Genomic DNA, 25,185 nt, shown 5'->3' with positions numbered 1-25,185 from the left:
TATCAGATTGCGCAGATTCGGTATACTTTTACAGGCGTTTATTTTATAAGTATAATTTGGAGTTGTTAAATTATAAACTGGAAGACGAACTTGCGATTTAAGTGCATTTTGGTAAGACACGTGGAAATGTTATGTAAGTCATTTTTTCATGCTATCTAGGTCGCACAATGTAAATGATATCCACAAAGGTGATCAAATGACAATATATGTCCTACTGCACTGTTTATTTACAATAGAATTATAAAAAGATTACATCTTACCTAAGACATGTAAGAACGAAACAGTATAAATTAAGCCTTTAGCACGATGTTATAATATTTCATATTTTAGTGCACGTGGTTTAAATGCAGAAAAAGAAGGAAGTTTAAGTGTAAATGTTTCAAAGTTTAAAGACCTTTCTGTAGTTAAATCGAAACCCCATACACGCACAATGCGTAAACTTGAGTGCAGTCGCATTCCAGAGCATGCCATTGATTGGCTCATTTTTTCTTGGGTTTACTTATTGTGACGAGCGATAGAAATATCATATTCTGATGCCCGTTCATTGATCACTTATTGTCTTGGGTTTCATATTATGACAATAGGGAACGTGTTTTTACACGATACAAAAGAAAGGAACATCAAAACACACGACAATCTGATTTATGCTCCTCGTGCAATTCAGATAGCCTCGTGTTCCGATGCTCTTTCTATTACTTAAATTCTTATAATTAGGCTTGCGCCAAACCGCTTATTTATATGTAATTATTATTGCTGTATTTATAAAACTGCGCGTTTGTAACATCGTTTTTCATTGGATAAACGTGACGTTGATATAATCTATATACGCCACAACATTCGATTGATTAAGTGATTATTTTTATCTCAAAAAAGGGAAGTAATATAAATTCGTTATAAATCTGCTTGACGTGTTATATGGTCGTATATAAACAGTTATTTGCAATATAACCATCGCTTTACGGCTAGTGTTATAAATATAAACAATCGTTAATGTAGAACCATATACATGTAACATGCTAAAATTTATATAACTAATACAAATATTTGTTTCGACTGTTCCGTTTCATTGAAGAACAGCTATATGACAGTGAAAGAAGAAACTTATACCATTTAAACTGCTTTACACGCTGGTCTATTGTATCTTTTATTTTTCATAAAAATACATGTACATAGTACGCGTCCGTTGTAATTGAAAAAAAAACTGTTTTTGTAATCAATGTTATAGGAAACAATCATGAAAGAAATAATCTTCCAAAAAAAAAAATTTTTTTTGAATGACCATTTTCCTCTATCTTGAATTGACGTCATAATAATTATCATCTTAAAGTTTATAAATGAGAGAAATATTGATCAAAGAAGAAGAAATGATAATAATAATAATAATAATAATAATAATAATAATAATAATAATAATAATAATAATAATAATAATAATAATAATAATAAGAAGAAGAAGAAGAAGAAGAAGAAGAAGAAATAACAATAAGAAGAAGAAGAAGAAAAAGAAGAAGAAGAAGAAGAAATAACAATAATAATAATAATAATAATAATAATAAATAATAATAATAATAATAATAATAATAAGAAGAAGAAGAAGAAGAAGAAGAAGAAGAAGAAGAAGAAGAAGAAGAAGAAGAAGAAAATAATAATAAGAATAATAATAATAGTAATAATAATAATAATAAGAAGAATAAGAAGGAATAACAACAATAATAATAATAATAATAATAATAATAATAATAATTATAAAAATAATAATAATAATAATAAGAAGAAGAAGAAGAAGAAGAAGAGGAAGAAGAAAAAAAAACACTCGAAAGGAACGCTGTATTTTTTCAGTAGCAGACGGCAGCTTGTCCGTCTACCTTCAGAATATTTGAAACTCTCGTGGGCAAAAAACCCGCACGCACTCAATACTATAAATCGATAACAAAGACTAAAGTCAAACACGCGGAGAATACGTACGCCGTTCTTAGGATAGCCTTCAAAATGTAAGATATATTTTATTCTAAATTATTTCCGATCAGATTACGAGTTCTATTGTTTTACATATTTAATAGCGATTTGGCGGAGATGTTATCAATTATTCTGTTTTTCTATTGTTATACAGTAAAATATTGTCTCCCAAAACAAAATAGTTTTGAAAAAAAGTTCATGAATATTTTGTGAAATAAATAAAAAAGGATTAATACAGACTTAAACATATATAAAATGTCGTTGATGACGCATAAATTGGACAAAAATGGGTAAGTTTGTTTTTTTTCTGTGAAAACTGGTGCATGAAAAAATATCTCACTTAAATGATTATATTTCACAGAGTGCAATATCCGTTACGGGAAAACAGGCCAATATCCGTTACGGGCCAACAGCTATATTTCCACACGTGTGATACACATTCGCTGTTCACAAAATTATTTTATGCTACATTTGTAAAATATTAAAGGCGCATTGACCCTTAGAAATCAATTTGCTTTTTGCTCTGTAGAATGTCAATTCTATCTGTTATTTAATGGAACACGTTGAATTAAGTGTCATTATGACTGAGAGATATTCAAATGTTTTATTTGTTAAGAGACCCGCCGTCTTAACCATTGAAAGCCCAACAAAATTGAAGCAGTGTTACGGGGTTTTCTTGACTTGTAATAACTGAGAGCTTTTTAGTTTGAAAAGTTTTAATCAAATGATTCGTTGCAATGAATTCATATGTCAGTAAAGATAATATTATATATATTTTTTGACCTAAAGAAATAACCATAAAAGCTGAACGGCTGGCGAACTTTGACATTTTTTATAATCGTTTTTAATACTATGTCATTGAATTTAATCCCTACAAAGGCGTGAGAGTTTTTCAACCTTGGTTTTGAGACTAATACATTCAGCTTAATCTGTATAAATACTTTAAACAAGGTCAAGAACAACAGGAACAACAACAACAGTATAATAATAACAATAATAATTATAACACTAGAATATTAGACTATAATGAATAAAGATAATAATTGACAATATTGTATCCAACACACGGGGGCTGTTATTTTTTCTGTTAATAACGTATGAACACATGCGCCATGTACGAATTCCAGTTATTTAGCTGCCAAATTCTCATGAAATGTATACAATACTAGCAGGTATCGCAGTTGTTTTGCTGTCAAATTTACATTAAGTGTATACATTACGAGCAGGTGTTGCAGTTATTTTGCTGTCAAATTTTCATAATGTGTATACAGTACGAGTATACAGTACGAATGTGTATTGCAGTTATTTTGTTGTCAAATTCACATGAAGTGTATGCAGTACGAGTAGGTATTGCAGTTATATTGCTGTCAAATACTCATTGAGTGTATATATAAAAAGCAGGTATTGCAGTTATATTGCTGTAAATTCTCATTTTAGTGTATACAGTACGAGTAGGTATTGCAATAATTTTGCTGTCAATTTCTCGTGAAGTGTATGCAGAAAGAGAAGGTATTGCCGTTATTTTCATGTCAAATTCTCATTAAGTGTATATAGTGCGAGTAGGTATGCAATTATTTTCCTGTCAAATTCTCATGAAGGGTATACAGTACGAGTTAGTATTGGAGTTATTTTGCTGTCAAATGTGCATGGAGTGTGTGTGTTATGAGGCGGTATTGCAGTTATTTTACTGTCAACTAACTTGTAAGTATTGTCGACTTTTAACTGTCAACTGCGCATACATGCAGTGTATGCGTAATGCGTAATAAGTTATATTGCTGTCAACAACACATGCAGTATATACGTTATTTAGTTAGTTTGCTGTTGATAACGCAATAAGTATATTTGTTATGAGTATTTTTTTCGGTAATTCTGTGCGGTTTTCAAGTTTTGAGCAGATATTGCAGTAATTGTTACTGTCAAGAGCACATGCAGTTAACTGGTTGAAATCATTCATGACACCCATCACAAGTTTTCGACCATTTTCTTTTTCGTCAAACTACGAATAGTGGACGATGTGACATATCACGAAATATATTCCATATTCATCAAATTTGTTACTTTGAAAAAGAGAAAACAATTTCATTATCTTAAGTGCTTTGATTTAGATATAAATATTATTCTTGTTTTGAACCATTCATTGGTTGAAGCACAATAGAGAAGAACGTCTTTGATTCTAGGATAAGAAAATTAGAAACATTGATGAATATAATCATCAAAACATTTAAAATAATTGATAATTAAATAGTATCATAATTCATTAACTAATGTTGCAAATTTAAAGGTTGAAATTATATTTTGTCCAATGAGTTCATCCCATTTTTCAAATTCTGCTGTTTATTTAGTTTTTATGACCCCGCTAACTTAGTGTATCATATTCGCTGTGTGTAAATTTTCAAAACAAAATTTCAACAAAAAATTTCAACTACTATGTTGGTTAGTGTATGTGAAAGGCACATTATGCCTCAGAAAAACATATCAATCAAATTCTTTAGAAATGTCAAACATGTATTAAATAATGTTTTAATAATTGATTCAGAGCATGTTAGATGTTTAACTGCTTAAAAAGTGGCGTTGAATGTGCAGTTATGTGTCGTAAACGTAGCAAAAGGTAAACGAAGAAGTATTTTGACTTCCATACAAAATACTGATTCACTATAATTATACAAATTACCAACAGAGCAAAAGAATCAACGATAGTTAATCTATATGGCAATGAGTCTGTATATAAAAGGTAACAATATATCAAATACAGAAAGTGTTTAAGAAATAAAATTGATAGCATTTCTGAGGCATAATGGACCTTTAAATAATTCATTTAAATCTGTCACCCAGATATGTCTAATTTCATTTATGATAACTAACAAACACTAATCTATACATAAAAGCAATCGTGTGCCCATTTTATAGTCATAAATGAGTTGACCTTTTTATACCACATGAAAGAAAACCATTTAACTTGGTTTAAATTATTACCTATCATCTAACATTTTACTTCATTCATTTCGCGTTATTTTTATTTGACATGATTGACATAGGCATCTTTTACCTCGGATGTTTTGCCTCATTAACTACTACCCAGTAAAACTAGATCAAGAGGTCATTCACCAAACTGACTTTGATAACAAGTTATAATTATATTTTGTACTTTTAAGATTTTTAATCAATTAATTAATTTGTTAATTGATTGATTTATTGTTTAATTTGTTTATTGGATAAGTGTTTTTCTATGAATCATCGAGTGGTATGCAGATAAATATTTCATGAGTGGTGGTAGCCACTTCATACCACAAGATGAAATTGAATCTTGTATTCATAGAAAAAAAACTTGAATTTTCTTATAATTACATGTATATGCATTTTTCTCTTTTTTTTATCATTACAAATTGAAAAGCGTCCGCTTAAATTTTGTATATTGGCTATTTAGAAGAAAGTAGTCCGGCAAGACACTAATGAAACTCCTCGTCCACAAATAGTGATAATATATATATAATAATTACTTTTATCATCAATTTTCATACTTTTGTATCGATATCAATTTGTAACGACCTATACTTATAATACCACGAAATAACACGTACACCATTAAAGTTTTGAAAATTATTTATATTTTGCAGACGGACTGTGAACGCCATTTGTAATCAAATTCTATTTTAAAAACAACTAATTCGTACATGTCTTCAAGTATAAATTACATAATTAGTAACTTGAGAAGGTCGATTCCTATAGATCTACGACCGAATTTACAAAAATGAAAAACCTTGGCCTTTGAAATTAACGTTTGCTTTGTTTAGAAACGAAAGCGGGACGGTAAACAAACGAATGTTTAGTGTATTTGAAGTGTAACTATTCATCATGTATACATGTATATCTGAGGTGCTTTAAAAAAGGGATAGCTGTGGCGTTTTTTTTTTGCAAAGATTCCTTGCGGTGAGATGAGAAAAAATGGAGATATATAATTATTTGTGATATGTGATCCGATAATAAAACTTTATAGATAGATAAATCGGTAAACAAATTGAGACGTTTATGCAATGATTGACGTTCGGTCTATGGAATTGTGTCATTAAACAAATATATTAACACTATGTGGACTCGTCTGTTACACTTAACTTTTAAAACGAGGTTTATAGTCTCTAAACAAAAGTTTGATATTTAATTGTGCAAAAATAATTAAATAAAAATAATTTGAAACCAACAAAAACTTGCAAAAATGTCTGACAGTCCAAGGAATCTTAAAAGACGGATGTCGAGTCTTAAACAGTGGCAAGAAGGACTGGAGTAAGTTTTCATATTAATTATCATCCGGGAACTTTATTAATGTCGTCTGCTTTAAAAAAATCTTTCGTTGTCGATAATAGAATGTTCAGAAATGCACCATCGAAAATTTAGTGTCGACTCCTTGTAATGGTTTCGTTGCCGATAATGCAGTCTAATTAAAACAATTGTTGTTTGGTCAAGGTCTTCCCTCGCGAGGCTTATCATAATTAATATCATCAGAATATACAAGTGTAAATTGGAACGATTTGTTATTATTAATTCCGATGTAAACAACAGATAAGCCATCTTGTCTGGCGATTAATGAGCCTGTTGATTGGAAAAACGTTGTTATATTACAGCATGCCTTTTATATTAAGGGTACTACTTTTTTATGGTGATCAGTAAATCTATCAATTATTAGAACACATTTTTTATGCATTTAGGGAACTACTTTCTTCCGGGATGGAGGACTTTGAGGAGAAGTTGTTTACATTCCTGTGCGATCAAAATGAGCTTGTATCGATGGACAGATTTAAAAATGTAAGTATTATCTCTTTGAAACAAGATGTATCTTCGTTATAAACTCTACGGGGCATGCTTAGTTAACTTCTAGATATTATAGTCTGTTTCGTTTTCTCTTAAACAAGTTAATTGGGCAATTGAAGATTATTTTTTCATTATACACCATGTGTTATTACGTTAAAAATATCGTATCTGGATTGATTTCTTTTAAATGGTTGAATGTACAATGATCAGGGAACGCATGTTGTGTTTTTTGCTTTGATATAAGGAATATCATATGTATTTAACATAATTGTTAATTCGAGCGCAATTTTAAATCTAAATAATAAACTCTGACCGAAAATGCAACTTAATTACATGTACTACTTTACTGTGAACTGGCATTTATTTGCAATGATGTAATTTAACAACGTTTATGAAAAGACATGTGTTAAACAATAGTAATAAGATTATAAATTACATGAAAACAAGCGAAGACATTCAGGCCGCATAGTTTAATTGGTTAAATAGCGAAACTTGTAGTCTTAACATTGTGGATTCGAATCCCGAGCTGGCCACTAAAATTACTAATCAGTCTTACAAATCGAGGTCCCGTGTATGAGTTCTTGAAAACTTGGCACGCTAAGGAACCAGAAGCAGCTTCTTGAATTGGGGCATCCCTCTGTATCTTGTACTATCTTCCAAAAATCTAAAATTACTAATACTCTTCTGGAGGACTCGCCCATATGGGCAACTGGTAGCGAAAGTATAGCTAAACTCTAATACAGCAAAAAAGACATTCAGATTTCGCTTATTGCCTTGTCTATAAATCGCCAAAATATCATATCTTTATAATGCAAGAACCTGTTTTGTCAAAGAAAATAAAAGCCAAAATTAATTGCCCTACAAAATGACGATTCACTCTGACAATGAATATATTTTCACTTAAAAATTATATCTTTATTAATTTTCTTTGTTTGGTATCAAATATTGTAAATAAACGTATTATGCATTCTTATTTTATTTGCCTTTTCTAATCTTTATATTTATAAACAATAAATTACAGAAGAAGGTTAATAAATGTGGATATAAAATGACCATATTAGACCAGACAGTTTCATCATGTTACATTAGTGAAAAAAATAAAACAAAGAGTGTGTTTTTTCTAAGTTTATTTAGGGTCCACCTGCCTTTTCAGGCACTGAGAGTATGGACCCCGGACATGTCACCATACAATTCTAAATAGTATTGAATAGTATTGCCAAATAGTGACCTATTAATTTTGATTCCAGTAATTCACTGAATGCGACTAAATGTTTTTTTTTTCTACTTGATAAACAATATGTATGACTAAGTGATGCAAGGGAGGCCAATGAGACCATTATATTATCATGCGAAAATGTTGTTGAAGTTGCCAAATTAAAAATTAAAAAAAAAAAAAAAAAAACCATCTATACCGGACCCTTTAAAATCATATCGGACTATCATGTCAAATTTCAAAACACCCCCACTTTTTTCAAGATAAAGATCGTGACATATTATACTTAATAGCCTTATAAGATGCCTTACAGATAGACACAGAACTAATACTAGTATATTTAGTGTCATATAACACTTTGTTATTTTATAGTGTTATAGTATTACTCAATCTTATAAGTAAATATCAAATATTACATATCTAAATCATTTGTAACAAAATACTGTCTAACTGCCCAAGGTGTTCTTATGACACAGTAGAAATAACAAATGATAGCCCAGGGTTTTATTATCACAAAGCATAAAGGAGCGAATTTGATTGGCCTTTTTATTTAAACAAAGCACTTTGTTCTGTATTTTCACGTTGGGTAGACACTTTTAGTTAATGTGGCGGTCATTGTTGGGTGGTCGTCTTAAGCGGCTTATAGATGAAAATAAAAGCCCGAAAACGAGGCCCGGTGTAAATAAAAGGATAAAAAAATCCGCATTTTTCATTTCCGGGTACATTTTTTAAAGATCTTGTTAAAGTAATCCATATCTTACATGTCTTATTTTGTTATGAAACAGGTTGATTCGTTTGGAAAGCATACACTCTAGCTTATAGAAACAATGCAAGTTTTGAACAAGTCAAGTGGAAACATAAGGGACACACATCCACACATAATTTGACAAAGCCTTATACATCGTACATACTCAACATTTTCTAACAAGGAAATTGTTTAAATAATAGATTATCTAATTGAACAATCTTTGACGTCATTTTATTTTTTGGCGTAACCCGTTTCAGTTTGTTTGCCCTCAAAATATAGTACTTTATCACGGAATGTAAGACAGCATAGTATTTAACCATGACCGCATAAAGTACTGCATAGTATATAACTACAGAATATAGTTCATGACCACATAAAGTACTACATAGTATATAACTACAGAATATAGTTCATGACCACATAAAGTACTACATAGTATATAACTACAGAATATAGTTCATGACCACATAAAGTACTACATAGTATATAACTACAGAATATAGTTCATGACCACATAAAGTACTACATAGTATATAACTACAGAATATTGCGGGCTTTACAATTCGCTCAACACGTGAAGGAAATATTCATTTTTTTAGTACAAAATATTGCCGAGATTTTAATATTGCCATATTCATACAATATTTAAATTTCATTCATCATTTATATCATTATTATCTTTTGTAAATCTGTTTTCAAATGTCGGTGCAGTGAAGTAGACAATCATCGTAACAGTAAAGTAGGCCCTACTCTTGTGTGGCTGTCTCGATTCCGACCTTTTTAATGTCACTCGTATATTTTAATTATTCTTTTTATTTTGAATGCCTGTAGAAAGATATTTCTGATGTTTTTTAACGTAACACTAGAAAAACAATAAAAATCTTTACAGTTTGAGTCAGTATTATGCGAAATAAAAGTAACTGTTGATTATTTTTTACACATCGCTTAAATTTCTTTGAAGATTAATTACTTTTGAAGGGGGTTAATTACCAGGTAACAAGTGATAATTGAAAAACTTTATTTTCAAACTTTCATTACCAGGTTACATGTGATGATTGCAACAATCAATCTTTAAAAACAAATAGAATTTGAATGTATATTTTGTACGTGCGCGGTCTTTAACTACAGTCCATTGTATGTGTAATAAGAAAATGATTCTGAAGATGATAGATATAAATACAATGTAAATCTATCTTCTTTATTAACATTTATAAATGAAATTGAAAATATACAAGACCTTTCGTTGAAAAAAATGAAAATATACATATGACAAATAAATCATTTGACGGGAATTGTGAAGGATAACTATGAAAAAATTCTGTGTCAAGATAAAAAATAATATAGCTGTTCTGTATGCCAATAAAAGTTTCTTCCTTGCCAATATAATGAATTCATCTATGTATGAACGCTTTTTTCAATGATCTGAAAATACATTTAATACACTAATTAGTAGAATACTACATTTATACTAATATTCAGGTAATCAAATAAAAAATGTTCAAATCATTTGGAAATAATTCACAGAAAAAAGACAAATTTCAAACATGAATTTCTTTAAAAGTTTTTTAAGCAATTAAGAAACATTTTTTTTTGCATTTTAACCATTAAACCATGTAGAAAATAATTATCTTAATCTGAATCGCGGTAATAATTTGTGCTTGAAGTAAAAGGGCGCCAAAGTGTAGAGAGTATGCCTAAACAATAGGCGAATATTTTATAAATTAGGTACTATTTTATCTTAGCGTTGCAGCGTTCTATCGGAATATTTTCATAACCACAGAATATAGTATAAAACCAAAGAATGTAGTACAACATAGTATATAACCACAGAATATAGTTCGTGGCCACAGAGTGTAGTACTACATAGTATATAACCAAAGAATATAGTTCGTGGCTACAGAATGTAGTACAACATAGTATATAACCAAAGAATATAGTTCATGACCAAAGAATGTAGTACAACATAGTATATAACCAAAGAATATAGTTCGTGACCACAGAGTGTAGTACTACATAGTATATAACCACAGAATATAGTATAAAACCAAAGAATGTAGAACAACATAGTATATAACCACAGAATATAGTTCGTGGCCACAGAGTGTAGTACTACATAGTATATAACCACAGAATATAGTTCATGACCAAAGAATGTAGTACAACATAGTATATAACCAAAGAATATAGTTCGTGACCAAAGAATGTAGTACAACATAGTATACAACCACAGAATATAGTTCATGACCAAAGAATGTAGTACAACATAGTATATAACCAAAGAATATAGTTCGTGACCAAAGAATGTAGTACAACATAGTATATAACCAAAGAATATAGTTCGTGGCCACAGAATGTAGTACAACACAGTATATAACCACAGAATATAGTTCATGACCAAAGAATGTAGTACAACATAGTTTTATAACAACAGAATATAGTTCGTGGCCACAGAATGTAGTACAACACAGTATATAACCACAGAATATAGTTCATGACCAAAGAATGTAGTACAACATAGTATATAACCACAGAATATAGTTCATGACCAAAGAATGTAGTACAACATAGTATATAACCAAAGAATATAGTTCGTGGCCACAGAATGTAGTACAACACAGTATATAACCACAGAATATAGTTCATGACCAAAGAATGTAGTACAACATAGTATATAACCACAGAATATAGTATAAAACCACAGAATGTAGAACAACATAGTATATAACCAAAGAATATAGTTCGTGGTCACAGAATGTAGAACAACATAGTATATAACCAAAGAATATAGTTCGTGGCCACAGAATGTAGTACAACATAGTATATAACCAAAGAATATAGTTCGTGGTCACAGAATGTAGTACAACATAGTATATAACCACAGAATATAGTTCGTGACCAAAGAATGTAGTACAACATAGTATATAACCAAAGAATATAGTTCGTGACCAAAGAATGTAGTACAACATAGTATATAACCACAGAATATAGTTCATGACCAAAGAATGTAGTACAACATAGTATATAACCAAAGAATATAGTTCGTGACCAAAGAATGAAGTACAACATAGTATATAACCACAGAATATAGTTCATGACCAAAGAATGTAGTACAACATAGTATATAACCAAAGAATATAGTTCGTGGCCACAGAATGTAGTACAACACAGTATATAACCAAAGAATATAGTTCGTGACCAAAGAATGTAGTATAACATAGTATATAACCAAAGAATATAGTTCATGACCACAGAATGTAGAACAACATAGTATATAACCAAAGAATATAGTTCGTGGCCACAGAATGTAGAACAACATAGTATATAACCAAAGAATATAGTTCGTGGCCACAGAATGTAGTACAACATAGTATATAACCACAGAATATAGTTCATGACCACAGAATGTAGAACAACATAGTATATAACCACAGGATATAGTTCGTGACCAAAGAATGTAGTACACATAGTATATAACCAAAGAATATAGTTCGTGGCCACAGAGTGTAGTACTACATAGTATATAACCAAAGAATATAGTTCATGACCACAGAATGTAGAACAACATAGTATATAACCAAAGAATATAGTTCGTGGCCAAAGAATGTAGTACAACACAGTATATAACCACAGAATATAGTTCGTGGCCACAGAATGTAGTACAACACAGTATATAACCACAGAATATAGTTCGTGACCACAGAATGTAGAACAACACAGTATATAACAAAGAATATAGTTCGTGACCAAAGAATGTAGTACAACACAGTATATAACCAAAGAATATAGTTCGTGGCCACAGAATGTAGTACAACATAGTATATAACCAAAGAATATAGTTCGTGGCCACAGAATGTAGAACAACATAGTATATAACCAAGAATATAGTTCGTGGCCACAGAATGTAGTACAACATAGTAAATAACCACAGAATATAGTTCGTGGCCAAAGAATGTAGTACAACACAGTATATAACCACAGAATATAGTTCGTGGCCACAGAATGTAGAACAACATAGTATATAACCAAAGAATATAGTTCGTGGCCACAGAATGTAGTACAACATAGTATATAACTACAGAATATAGTTCGTGCCACAGAATGTAGTACAACATAGTATATAACCACAGGATATAGTTCGAGGCCACATAATGTAGTACAACATAGTATATAACCACAGGATATAGTTCGTGACCAAAGATTGTAGTACATAACCAGGGAATGTAGTAAATACAACATCGTATTTAATGAAAGAATATGTAGTACAACATAATATGTATCATAGAATGTAGTACAAAACCACGGATTTAAGTACCACATAGTATATAACCACAGAATGTAGTACAGCATAGTACAAAAAGTTACAAGGAAACAAGACCGTGACCTATATTGCTGTCATTGTTCAGGCATTTCGTTACATAAATACTGCAACCTGTAAAATGACATATCCCATTTCTTTGCTTTTTAAGAAATTGAATCTAGGCGACGATAAGTTAATGTTTTCAAACATGCCACAGGAACATTCAAGTCTTTAATGGCTAACATATTATGCTAACTTTGTCATTTGATAGCTTTAACTGTCATAAATCAAACGGCTAAAACAGCAGTGGAACGTTTAGACAGCATTGCAAAATAGTTATAAAACATGTAATATATACGTATAAATCATACAGATGTTTAAGTCTTTGTATACTCACGTGACTTTTTATTGTTTAAATGTCCATATTGCTGCTATCCTAGCCATATACTGTATTACAAATTATTACGGCGTTCCGTTTAGGCCATAGTAACGTAATTCCATTCTCTCAACTCATACTTCTTTACACTTACAATAATTCAAGTATTTCCCGAAGAGAGTACATACATTATACAACATACTTAGAAATACGATATTTAGACTGTAGGGATCAATACAGTACCCTCTTCAGTTCATTAATGCTTTTTACATACGAAAAATGCTAAACATTTTTAATTTCTACATCACTAGGGCACGTGCTTTACTAGGTTCGATTCCTTTTACAATTAATTTATGTGATAATATTAAAATCTTAATTGTCTGAAACAACTTTTTATCTTTTTCAATATTAAACAAAGTTCGTAAATTCGTATGCAATTTTGTCTATTTATCTAACCAGTTTATTACACATGACTTCTTACATTTTAAAAAAGCTTTTGGAGGAAACCGGCTTAAGAGATAATGACTTCCGGTTGAATGAGACAATGAAAAAATTCCGTGCTGTTCTAGAGAGGCAGTTGCACGATGAGCACGAGCTAAGAGGGATGATGGACAAGGACACCTTTTTAGAGTAAGTAGGAAAACTATAAACAATCCCTATATACATGTATTTCCGAGAGTTACATCTTTGTCCCAGCTGGCCATTTATATGGTGGCTGATTTGGTACATTATGTGCGTTGCGTTGTCGATAGCGACAACACAACCTATATCGTTATCTCTTTTTCGTCCTGTCGCTAGCAAAACGCATCAAATGGCGCGTTGTCGCACTGTCGTTTTGTCCTCCTGTTGCTAACAAAGCACGCCAAACGGCGCGTTGTCGTGCGGCGAGTTGCCGCCATGTCGCCCTGTCCCTTGGCTTATATAAATACAAATAGTCAATCCTTCGATTTTAGCCGAGCGACAATGTGACATCGCGACAACACGCCACACGACAACGCGCCGTTTGGCGTGCAAGGTTAGCGACAGGAGGACAAGACGAAAGCGCTTTGTCGTGCTGTCGCTATTGACAACATGACGCACAAAAGTGCTCCAAATCAGCCACCATACATTTATAACCTCATATCGACAAAAACTAGCTGTACCTCAGATTTATGATATTGCTAAAAAATTCAATTTAAATGGGTAAAGTAATAATATGTTTATAGGTATTTCATGGACAAGATATTCTACCCCATCGACATTTTATGCAATCTTTTTCTCCAATTTCATTTCGGCTATTAAATCTTTTCGTTGAATAAATTTGCAGTTTACTCTTCTAAACCACACACAAATAATTATTATGTCCTCGATTTCAATATTATAATTGGATATCATTTTCATTTTTAAAAATCTGAATCCGTGTGTAAATTTAAGTCTTGCAGAACTATTTATCTCGCAAACTGCGCAAATATTTTGTCTGTATTTTTTAATCGTTTCTCAAAAATAATTCCTTTTTCTGCTAAAAGCCGATCTAAACTCTTAGGTACATTTATAAACAAGGTATAATTAATCCGACGTTATCCTATTAAATGCTAAATTATGTTAGAGACTCGAGCATAATTAAGTAGAATTATAAAATATACTTGTAAAGCATTAAGGTATATTTGTGGCAGACATGATTTTGTTTATTTGTTACCTTTTTGTCTGAAAAGCATGCAAGCAATAAGTTGTCTTCCCAGCTGCTATATGTACCTGAAAAAGACACGGAACCATCCTGATGTTGTTATTCAGCTGTTCTATTTGTCTTATATGTGCTACATACGAAAGATACGGGAGCCATCCCAATGTTATGTATTCATTTGTTCCCGGTTTTTGTTAATTAAGCAGTCATGCTATAAATTAATGAAACCAAGGAGATTAATTATTAGTGTATATATGTATGTAATGAAACGAGAGCCATCCTAATAATATGCATTGGTGCCTACATAAGAAACGTGAGCCATCTTGAAGTTATTGATTCATTTGCTCCCGTTCTTGATAATTTAACATACGCATGCTACCCATACCAATGAAACGGGAACCATTCCGATGTATTTTAATCATTTGGTCCCGGTTTTAAAAAATTAGCAGTCTTGCTACGTACTAAATAAAATAAAGTTTTCCAGAAGTTTTATTTATGTGTTCACTTTGTTAATTAAGAATACGAGCTACCTATCAATGAAAAGTAGTCATTGAGGGAAGAACTGAAGAATTATAAAAAGTCTCGCAAAGAATGTGTTTTACGCTTCCGTACAAATCAAGGTAGCCATGACTGAAGATATCTAAAATAACGTTCATTTAAGGACAACTCCTTGTGTTGAAAAGGAAGACGACCTACATATCCTATAAACCATTTCCCGAGCAATTTGATATTATTATAAAGAAACGAATTTTTCAAATTATCAACATGAAAAGACCACACATAGGTTACACTTTAATGTTTCATAGTTTGTCTTCTATTTCAAGTAAATAACCGTCCTGCTGTATAACAAGATATCTTTATTGTGAAAGAACACTTAAAAAAGAGGTTATGTTACGTAAAAGGTAGATTTAAATGACACTATACCAAGCAATTTAATGCGAAATTTATCATTCTTTTTAATGAGGTGGGCAATCAAATGTCAGACGGTCAGACAAAGGTGTACGTCACCGGGATTTATATTATTTTTAATACCCATAAAACCAGTAACCACACCAACAAGCTTCTTTCTCCTTTTTGGATTATTTCAGGGAGGAAGCTGGATATGGAACGTGGTGGTTTTATCAGATGCCCGTTTCGTGCTGAAAAATGACGGAAGGAACCTGAGGTCTTCACAACTTTAAATGGCGAAAGGTCGCCAAATATTATTGCCTTTACTGTGTGGGGGTGAATGTAAAACCCCAATTTAAAAAACAAAAAAAATAAAAATGGCATACACTTTAATTCCACCATGTGTGATTATTAAAAACTAAATCTCATGGGTATATTAACCTGGTCCCCGCCACTCGATCAGTGGGGGCGTGGTGGTACAGTTCTATTTGATATGTTCCGAATAGCTCCAAAGAATATAAAGTCTCTTCATATGGATGCCATGGGGATCTTTATCTGGTTCTCGCCGCTAGATCAATTGGAGAAACAGCAGAAGAGAGGTAAAACTCTATAAGGTAATAATACATACTAGCATTTAAGATTATTTTCCCATTTGGTCCAGTTCTTTTTCTCTAAATTATAATTAACCTATTTTCAGCTGTGTATCGGACAATATTGTTGTAATATCAAAGGCACTCACAAGCCAGTTTGTTATCCCAGAGTTTCGGACATTCACTGATATAATAGATAAGATATTTAAGAAATGCGAAGGCAACGAGAAAGGAACCGTAAGAATTACTTATTTTATGTTTTTATTTATCTAACAGTCTTTGTGTTTTTGAAATTGTCCTTAGATTAAGATTTTACCGGACTTTAATTAGCAGTCTTGTGGCCCAATAGAAACAGTTACCAATATTTGTTTACTATATTTGTTTTAAAATGTTATCATTCCTTTACAAGATTTTTCATTAAATATAAGTTTTTTTAAAAATTTTGTATGAAATTATGCATTTATTTGATATCAATTTTTTTCTATAAAATCTTGTTTAGCATATTCGATAACATTATCAACATATATCAAGTATTTCAATAACGTTGTTTAGCATTATTTGAGAATGTTTAAATTGATATGATGTAATTTGATTAAATTGTTTATAAATGAGATTTATATAGTAACAAAAACGTGCAATTTTACTTTTTTTAGCCTGCACAATATATCCCGCAGTTGGCCAGAGGTAATCCAAAACATTGGGGTGTTTCAATATGTACAGTAGATGGACAGAGGTAGACTGTTTTGAAATTTTGAGCTTTAAACGTGTACATCATTTGATTTGACTTCATTCAATATACAAAACGTTACTTGACAATAATGTGACATAACCAAGATAAATGGAAACAAACATATGACGTATTTTGAAGGAACATGCATACGGCATGTTTGACATATTATTGATAAATTTTAAGTGTTCGTTTCCTTTGCTTTGTTTTGATTGATTTTGCGTCAGTTTCCTGATGAATGTTTCTAGTGTTGTACAGATCTGTTGTCCGCCTGCTTTTTCCTGTCCAATATCAAGAGTCGGCCATTTTGGATCGAAACCGAGGCTCTTAACGCAAACAGAAAATACGGCGTTTATTATTGAGTCGGACATTTCAGACGGAAAAAATGACATAAGATATACTAAATTACCTGTAAACCAAAGCCACTGAATCTGTTTCTGAAACCAAACCGTAAGATGAGTGTAAAAGTTCCCTTGCTCAAGAAAACAACAACATTTTCCCAGACCACTCTCGTGTTGAATTTCTGGTGACATGCTTATTTGGTTTAATCAAATTTATTAAATAGATTTCACACATTTCTAGTTCTAGGACTTCTGTGCTTACTTTTTTTGTAATTTTGGTCCGGGAACAGGCTTTTTTTGCAGAGAACGTTTTCCCATATTTAAATTTTGGGGCTAATTTTTTTCAGAAAATTTTTTTTCCAGGTAGGGATTTGGGGGAAAATTTCCCTTTTTGGTTTAAAGTCATTTTAAAACCCCTGGTATTCCTTAAACTCTTTAGATTGCTCTATCCCCAGATTCGTAAACAAGTTTGTTGGGAAGGAGCCTAGTGGAAGATCTTTCAACGAACTCACATTGGACTATCAAAGTAAGATTACTGATATTACTGATATTACTGATATTTATTTTGTATTTATTTGCTTTTTTATCATTTAAAGCGATAATTTTAAAGGCACATTACGCCTCAAATTCAAATAATGTTTAACTTCCTTAGAAAAAGGCATACATGAATTTTATATGTTAAAATAATGTGGGTTTTTTTTTGTTTCAGAAAGCCCCAATCCAAATGAATTAACTCGGTGCCATCGAGTGGACCCTCCTCATTTAAAGAAAGGCTTGGTTTTATCGCCCGACAGATTTGATATTAAAGTATGCATTTCTCACAATACTTTTATCTTGTAGGCAGTTTGTTTTGATTACTGTGCACTTTAATTTTTAATAACATTTTGTTCACTTTAACAATGATTATTTAACAATGATTACGGAAGACAGAGGCGTCACATTTTGTTAAGTTTAAAAATGATTATTTAACAATGACAACAGTAATCATTTTAGCTTGATTATAGTAAGAAAGCTTTTTTTTGCTCATTTGAAACCCCCAGGGTCCACTTCCTGGAGCCTAGCCAGTACTGGTGCCATGTGAGGAACCCACTATCCCTGGTTTGCGAGGAGAGTAATCTAATCATTAACACATCTATCCCCATTAAGAGCAAATTTTGTTGCTTAATTTGTATTAAAACAATCTAGATTTACGAAGAAAGGTGGCCAAATTATTGGAAGGGGTGGGGGTGGGGGTGTCTGTCACAACCCAGAGATCGTGTGATTGTGTTTCCTTACTAACTAGCACTTGTTAGTTCCATGAAAGATATATGTGTTTCTTTTTGTTAAAATTTTAAATCAAAATGCTTTATCAACGCTTGGAAGACTTAAAAGCCTATACTGTGTTTGAAAATTTAATTTTGTTTCTCAATTTACAAAACTAGTCTGCGGGGCCTTTTTTCAAGTTTAATGCACACGGTTTCCTTCATACTTGTACAAAACATCATACGATTACGGCAATTTTAATAAACACACACGCCTTGTTGCTTGTATCAACATGAAATAATTGACACACTGTACAATTATCTTTATATAATATGTTACTAGACCTATAAATAATATTTTCGTTTCTTCATTTGAACCGGAAAGCATTATTATAATTTTGTAATTCTCCACTTTTCTTTGTATCTCTCTAGTCATAATATTTTCATTTCTTCAATGGGAAAATATTTCAGTTGAATTTCATTATTGTTGTTACGCTTCCCCAATCATTATCAATTGACGCTCCTATGTATGTAAATAATAAATATTTTTTAAAAAAAAATTTTTGTTAAATAAGGGGTTTTCGCAAAGTTGGCCAAAAAAATGATAAAATTTTCCAAAAAATTCAGACGAATTTTTTTTTGCACAAAATTTTCTCGTCCATTTTCTTTTCTCCCAATAAAATACTGCCCATTTTTTTCGTCAACATTTTTTTAAAAATTTTTCTAAGGAAATGGGTACAAACGTTTTATTTTTTCCCTTCCCAATGAGACAAACCCTTAAATATGGGGGATATGTAAACGGGGTATGAGAAATTTTTTTTGGTTTTACATGGGGGTTAAAAGGGAACTTAAAAATTTAAATTAAAGAAACCCCTCTTTGCCCAGCTACTACGTAGGGGTTTAAAAATCACCTTTCCTTTTTAATCTTTTTTTAAAAAATGCATGAATGTAAATATAAGTGTTTGAAAAACCCGTTTTAAACCGGTATTTAATTTTTAAAACCCTAAAATTTAAATTAATCAAATCCTATTCCATTTAAAGCGTCTGTTGCAAACTTAAAGGTATTCCTGTATAATGAAGAAATATTTAAGAGTCAGCTATGTTGGCTGATTTATGGTGGCTGATCTGGACGGCTTCTGTGCGTCGTGTTGGCGCTAGCGACAACAGGACAAAGCGCCAAACGGCGCATTGTCGCACTTTCGTCTTTTTCCCCGGGCGCTAAAACGATGTACCCCAAAGGCCCCCTTGTGTGGGGCGTGTTGTTGCGTTTGTAATTGTCGTTGGGGTTTTAAATCAAAGGGTTTGGTTATAACCCAAATCGCGGGGGGGAAATTGCGAAACGGGGGCCGCAGGAACAAACTTTGGCCGTTTGGCGTGTTTCCCCTTTTAGAAAGGACAAAAAAAACAGGCCTTTTGGGCGTTTTTGTGTGTTTTTGCTTTTGACAACCCCCCAAAGGGGAAAAGGTATGGTTGGTTGTGCTATCGACAACGAAACGGGGAAATGTCCCAAATAGCCACCCACAGTCAGCCAAGTATTTTGCATCTAAATATTGTTTTGTTTTGGGAGCGGAAAAGTGAAACTACAAGCAACAGAAATTCGCATATATTGTTGCAATGCGGTTTTACAAAATGCATTTTTTTCTGAATGTAACTTGTTAAGTACACGTATTATACTTATTTTATTCAGGCAATGGACCAATTAAAAAGACTGGCAGGTCAAGAGCACATCACGTTCAATAACTCTGTGTAAGTTACAATGTAATAAAAGCACTTCAAGTCCTGATCATGGACTGCTCTGTCACAGATATTATGTTTACTACACAGTAGATACAGATTAACTATTTTATGAGATTTCATTGACGTTATTAAAGCTGCATGCCTCCAGATTTATGTTAATTTTCATGAAAATTTTGATTATGTGTTTGATAGTTTAGTATTGTGAGGTGGACAAATAAGGTATTTACATATTGCAATCGGCACTTACAATCCATGCATAAACCAAAAAGAGACCAAAATATGCAAAAAAGCCCTTACTTGCTTAGTACAAACAACATATTATTCGAACTAAAGATGTCCTTAATCTTAACCAGCTGGGGTCAAAAGTGATTATAGCCTTTTCACCAGTAAAAAAAACAGGCCAGACGAACGTCCGTTGTCTGAACAGGCTCCAAATACTTTTTGATAGTTTTAATTCATATATTGTTTTTTCCTTTAGATTGAATGGACTGTTTCCAAATTAAAGCAAGGGCAAGTCCTGTCAACTCTGGCAATTGTAATACTCGGCTATGCGGGCCCTTTCCGTTAGTCTTCGGAATAGATAATAGCCGAGGGCAAAGTTTTCCGAATGCAACTCTTGGGTAAGCAAGGGTGTAAATTCCGGTTTCCCGGCGGGCCTTGTACTTAAAACGCTTAGTGCGTGTAATGGACTTGCCCTGATATTGAATTCTAGAACAGTCCATTCGACTTTAAAGGAATTTCAATATCTAAATATATGATACTATTAGACGTATTAAAAGTGTTGAGCATCCGTGTTTTTTGCATAATGAACTGCAAAACTATTTTCTAACTTTTAAAGTATTTAATATACATTTTAAGATATGATGCTTTTAAAACTGTTCGTATATGTTATTGAAGTACATCGAAATGTCTTCTGTATTATAACCTTATTCAACTAACTGAAACATGAACCGTTTCTTTATGACCTAGAAAAATACGAAAATAATTAATGCTAGAGTAGTATGACAAATGATTGTAGTGTATGAATGAACATATTGTGCCTTAGCTGACACGAACGATTAAATAAATGGTATTATTATTTAACAAAAAGATCCTTATCCTTAAAAACAGTCAGGTTTTTTTTTTATTTATTCAGGGCTTTATATATTTTATCTTATTTTAATAGTGTAGTGACTACAGCCCTGTTTGAAGGCCTACTCAGATTTCAAAATATAACGCCTCATCGGATTACAAAATATAGGGCAATTTCAAATGACAAAAAGGTCAAAGACACTCTGTTCAATTTTGTGTTTACCTCGTTTACATGTAAATAGTAAACAGAGTCTTCAAAATTTGATTTTATTCAAATTTGCATTTGAAACAGTCTGTATGTTCAAAATACGTATCTTTACCGATGTATAATCATATGGGCGTTCTGAAATATCATTTTAAAAATCTTGCACACTATTCTTTGCTTATTTAATTTACAATTTGTAAAGAAAATTGTTTTACATTTACTTTATTTAACGTGATTATTGTGTAATTTGTGAAGAAAAACAAAACAACAACAAAAAAATCGGAAAATTTATTGTTCTTTTTGTAAATTTTCGCTTTTTTTTGTAGTTTTTGAGACAATTTTTGCAATCATTATATTAGTAGAACAGGCGATGCACTTTGTATAAAAAAAGTGTTTGGGCGATTTTTGGTTTTTTACTTTCCTTTTTACATTTATAATTTATTTTAATTTTGTGCGAAAGGTAATTTTTTCCGCCTATTTTTAAGCGCGGAAGGAACATAAACTTATTCTATTGATTATGTTAACATTTGAAAACCTGGGAAATATTATTCCCGTCATCGCTTTGATTTTTATTTTTTCGTACTTGTATTTCAGAGTAGATTTTGTCGGAAAGAGCCAACAGCAGAAGGAATTTGCCCTTGGTTATTACATGAGAGGGAAAAAATGTAAGGGAATATTTTAGCCGGTCAAGACAAAACCCAACATGGTGGCGTTTGCGACCGCGGGGATCCAGACCGCCTGCGCATCCCGCGCAGTCTGACCAGGACCCATGCTGTTCGCTTACAAACCCTATTAACACAAGTAAGAAGAAACGATACGAAGCAGCATGGATTGTCAGAACTGGGGATTGCGCAGGGCCTGATTCTTGGACCATGCTGGTCGCGAAACCCATTATGTTGGGTTTGTTGGGAAAATTAAGGTATTTTCATAATTGGTAAATAATTTGTAGAAGAAAATTTTAAATTTGAAAAATAAAAAATCAATGTTTTCAGCGAAAAGGAAAAACCATTTTAACATTTTTGAGTAAAAAAAACACTTTTTTTTAGCGTTCGACACTAAATGTTACTACTAACAAGAAAATGTGACGGTTTATTATGCTAAATATAGCAAATTATATACAGTAATGAAAAAGCAAACTGGGCGTAAAAAAACGAAATGCACCAAAAAAAATATTTTATGAAAAGTTTTTTATCAATGCGATTATAAATGAAACATTATATTTTTTCAAATTTTTCAGTGTTTTCCACCAGAGGCAGACCTTATTGAAACGTTAGAGTTTTATTTTCAAGTTAAGTGAATTTCGTTGAAGTTTGTACACTATGCTTGTTGTAGTTGTCCCCTTTTCTATTAAAATAAATTTTAATACATGAAAGAGGGAAATAGTGTGATAAAACTGACGCTTTTTAAAATTGAATAACTAGAATTTTCATGCACTAATTGCAAGAGAATTTTAACAGAAATGGGAAAATGGGAGGTAACATAGGCGCTCAAATTGCACAGTTTACAATTTTGCTACGTAAAAGACAAACCCAAACATTCAAATTCATTAAAACATATCAAAGTGGGTTAGAATCCAGCCAGGGACTTAGAATTATTCCATGTGAGGAAGCTATCAAGCTAAGGTAAAAAGGGAAAATTTTGGGGGTTTTACCCTTTTCTTTCCTGCAGGAAGGGGACCAAAAGGGGTTTTTGGGAAAGGGCGCCATATGAAATAACTGTGTTAGGGGTGACGGGTTTAAAAAGGTTTTTAAAAAAATTAAATTTGGATTTGCATGCCCTAAGTAAAAGTTGGAAAGGGTTTTAAAAAATTATTAGGAGAAAGAAAAATTCCCTTTTTATTTTAAAAAAAACGTTAAATTTGAAATACATAGGGTTTAAATTAGGTTTTTTTTTTTATTTTTAGTCTTTTGAAACTTTTTCCTAAATTAAAAAGGGTCCCAAGGGGGTCTTTGGCATAAATTGTGGTCGTCAATTTATAATTCTGAATAAGATGCCTTCAATTTTAACCAATAACTTAATACATCACGGCAAACCCTTTCCTATCTGATAGACGGCTAGTCCCTTATTAATATTTTCCCAATACCATCTGTAACATGAATTTAGATATTGCGATATTAAACGGTAGTGTTGTGACATTTAACGGCAAGGGAAAATGGTGCATCATTGCGACATTCAACGGCAACATATTTTGAAACATTAAATGGCGCTGGCGACTTTTAGCGGCAATAGTGCGACATTTAGCGGCACGTGCGACATATAGAGTCGTATGCGACCTATAACGGTTGACAGACATCATTTGGGGAAATTTTAGTCCTTTATTTGCTAAAATCATGTTTGCAAAATTATTTGTTGAGAATCAATGAATTTTAAAAATTTGGCCCCACCTTTGGAAATGTCAAATTATTAAACAAATTCCGCAAATAAGTCATGGTAGATCGGAGTAGACATTTTGGTCAAATTGGGGGAGCTACCACCATAATGATAATTATATAAAATAATGTCTGTATATTTTAAAATTTTTTTAAAATTTTCTTAATTTTTGGTGGAACTTTCTTGAATAAACCCAAATAAAAAAACTCCCAGCATTTAAATTACTTTTGTAACAAAGTTTTTTAGTTTTTAAAGTAGGTTACTCTATTTTTTTTGTCCCAAGACGGCCCGGAAAGGGGGCCCAAAAGGGTTCGGATGGTTTTTCCGGAAAATTTTTTAGCTGTTTTAAATGATAAGCATGTCTTTTTTTTTATTTTTCGATTTTTGCTTTGTTCTATTTGGGTTACAAAGGGAAAAGGTTAGTTAAAGGGGGCAACATTGGTAATGGTGGAAAACTGGGCCAAATAACCGGGTGACAAGGTGCTAAAATCGGGGCTGTAAGGAAAACAAATTGTCCCCTGATGCCCTCGTGTGGGTTTTTACGCCACTTCCCCAGTTTTCATTTAGGTAAATTTTTTTAAAGTTGTATTGTGTCTATAGTGGAAGATCTGTAATACAAGAACAAAAAAACGTTGATATATAGTATTTATTATAAGGCATAACAACAAACCACGAAAGAATTATGCATGGATGTTGTTGGCAAGTGTGAGATACATGGTCCGACATTACATATATTTTATTTTATATTTTCATTTACATGTATTTGACATTTACATTCTTTCGTTTGTTTTCCCCAAACTTCAAAACTATATTACACCATAATATATTGTTTTCTAGGTCGGACTTCCATCCAAATCTGGGGTGGCTGGAGGTGTTTTGTTAGTTATACCAAATCTCATGGGAATATTTACCTGGTCCCCGCCGCTAGATCAGTGGGGGTGAAACAGTAGTAAGAAAGAGGG

The 25,185-nt window shown here is 32.0% G+C and overlaps 1 protein-coding gene across 1 annotated transcript; it reads left to right on the top strand.

Moving 5' to 3' along the window:
* Positions 1-5,764: 5,764 nt before the first annotated feature.
* LOC132743432 (glutaminase kidney isoform, mitochondrial-like) lies at positions 5,765-25,165 on the top strand. Its single transcript, XM_060731953.1, has 8 exons — positions 5,765-6,234; positions 6,657-6,753; positions 13,887-14,023; positions 16,639-16,768; positions 17,185-17,264; positions 18,055-18,125; positions 18,309-18,406; positions 25,061-25,165. The coding sequence occupies exons 1-8, from the start codon at positions 6,167-6,169 to the stop codon at positions 25,163-25,165; spliced, it is 786 nt and encodes a 261-aa protein (XP_060587936.1). The 5' UTR covers positions 5,765-6,166.
* Positions 25,166-25,185: the final 20 nt, after the last annotated feature.

This window comes from Ruditapes philippinarum, unplaced genomic scaffold, assembly GCF_026571515.1.
Source record: "Ruditapes philippinarum isolate M1 unplaced genomic scaffold, ASM2657151v2 ctg6684_1_1_1_1, whole genome shotgun sequence".
Classification (NCBI taxonomy): domain Eukaryota; kingdom Metazoa; phylum Mollusca; class Bivalvia; order Venerida; family Veneridae; genus Ruditapes; species Ruditapes philippinarum.
Note: the sequence above shows the minus strand (reverse complement) of the source record. Positions and strands in the feature narration are given on the sequence as shown.

Coding starts and splice junctions, on each gene's coding strand:
- LOC132743432 (XM_060731953.1), top strand. CDS start 6,167: ATGTCTGACAGTCCAAGGAATCTTAAAAGACGGATGTCGAGTCTTAAA. Junction 14,024..16,638: donor GACAAGGACACCTTTTTAGA/GTAAGTAGGAAA, acceptor ACCTATTTTCAG/CTGTGTATCGGACAATATTG. Junction 18,126..18,308: donor ACTCACATTGGACTATCAAA/GTAAGATTACTG, acceptor TTTTTGTTTCAG/AAAGCCCCAATCCAAATGAA.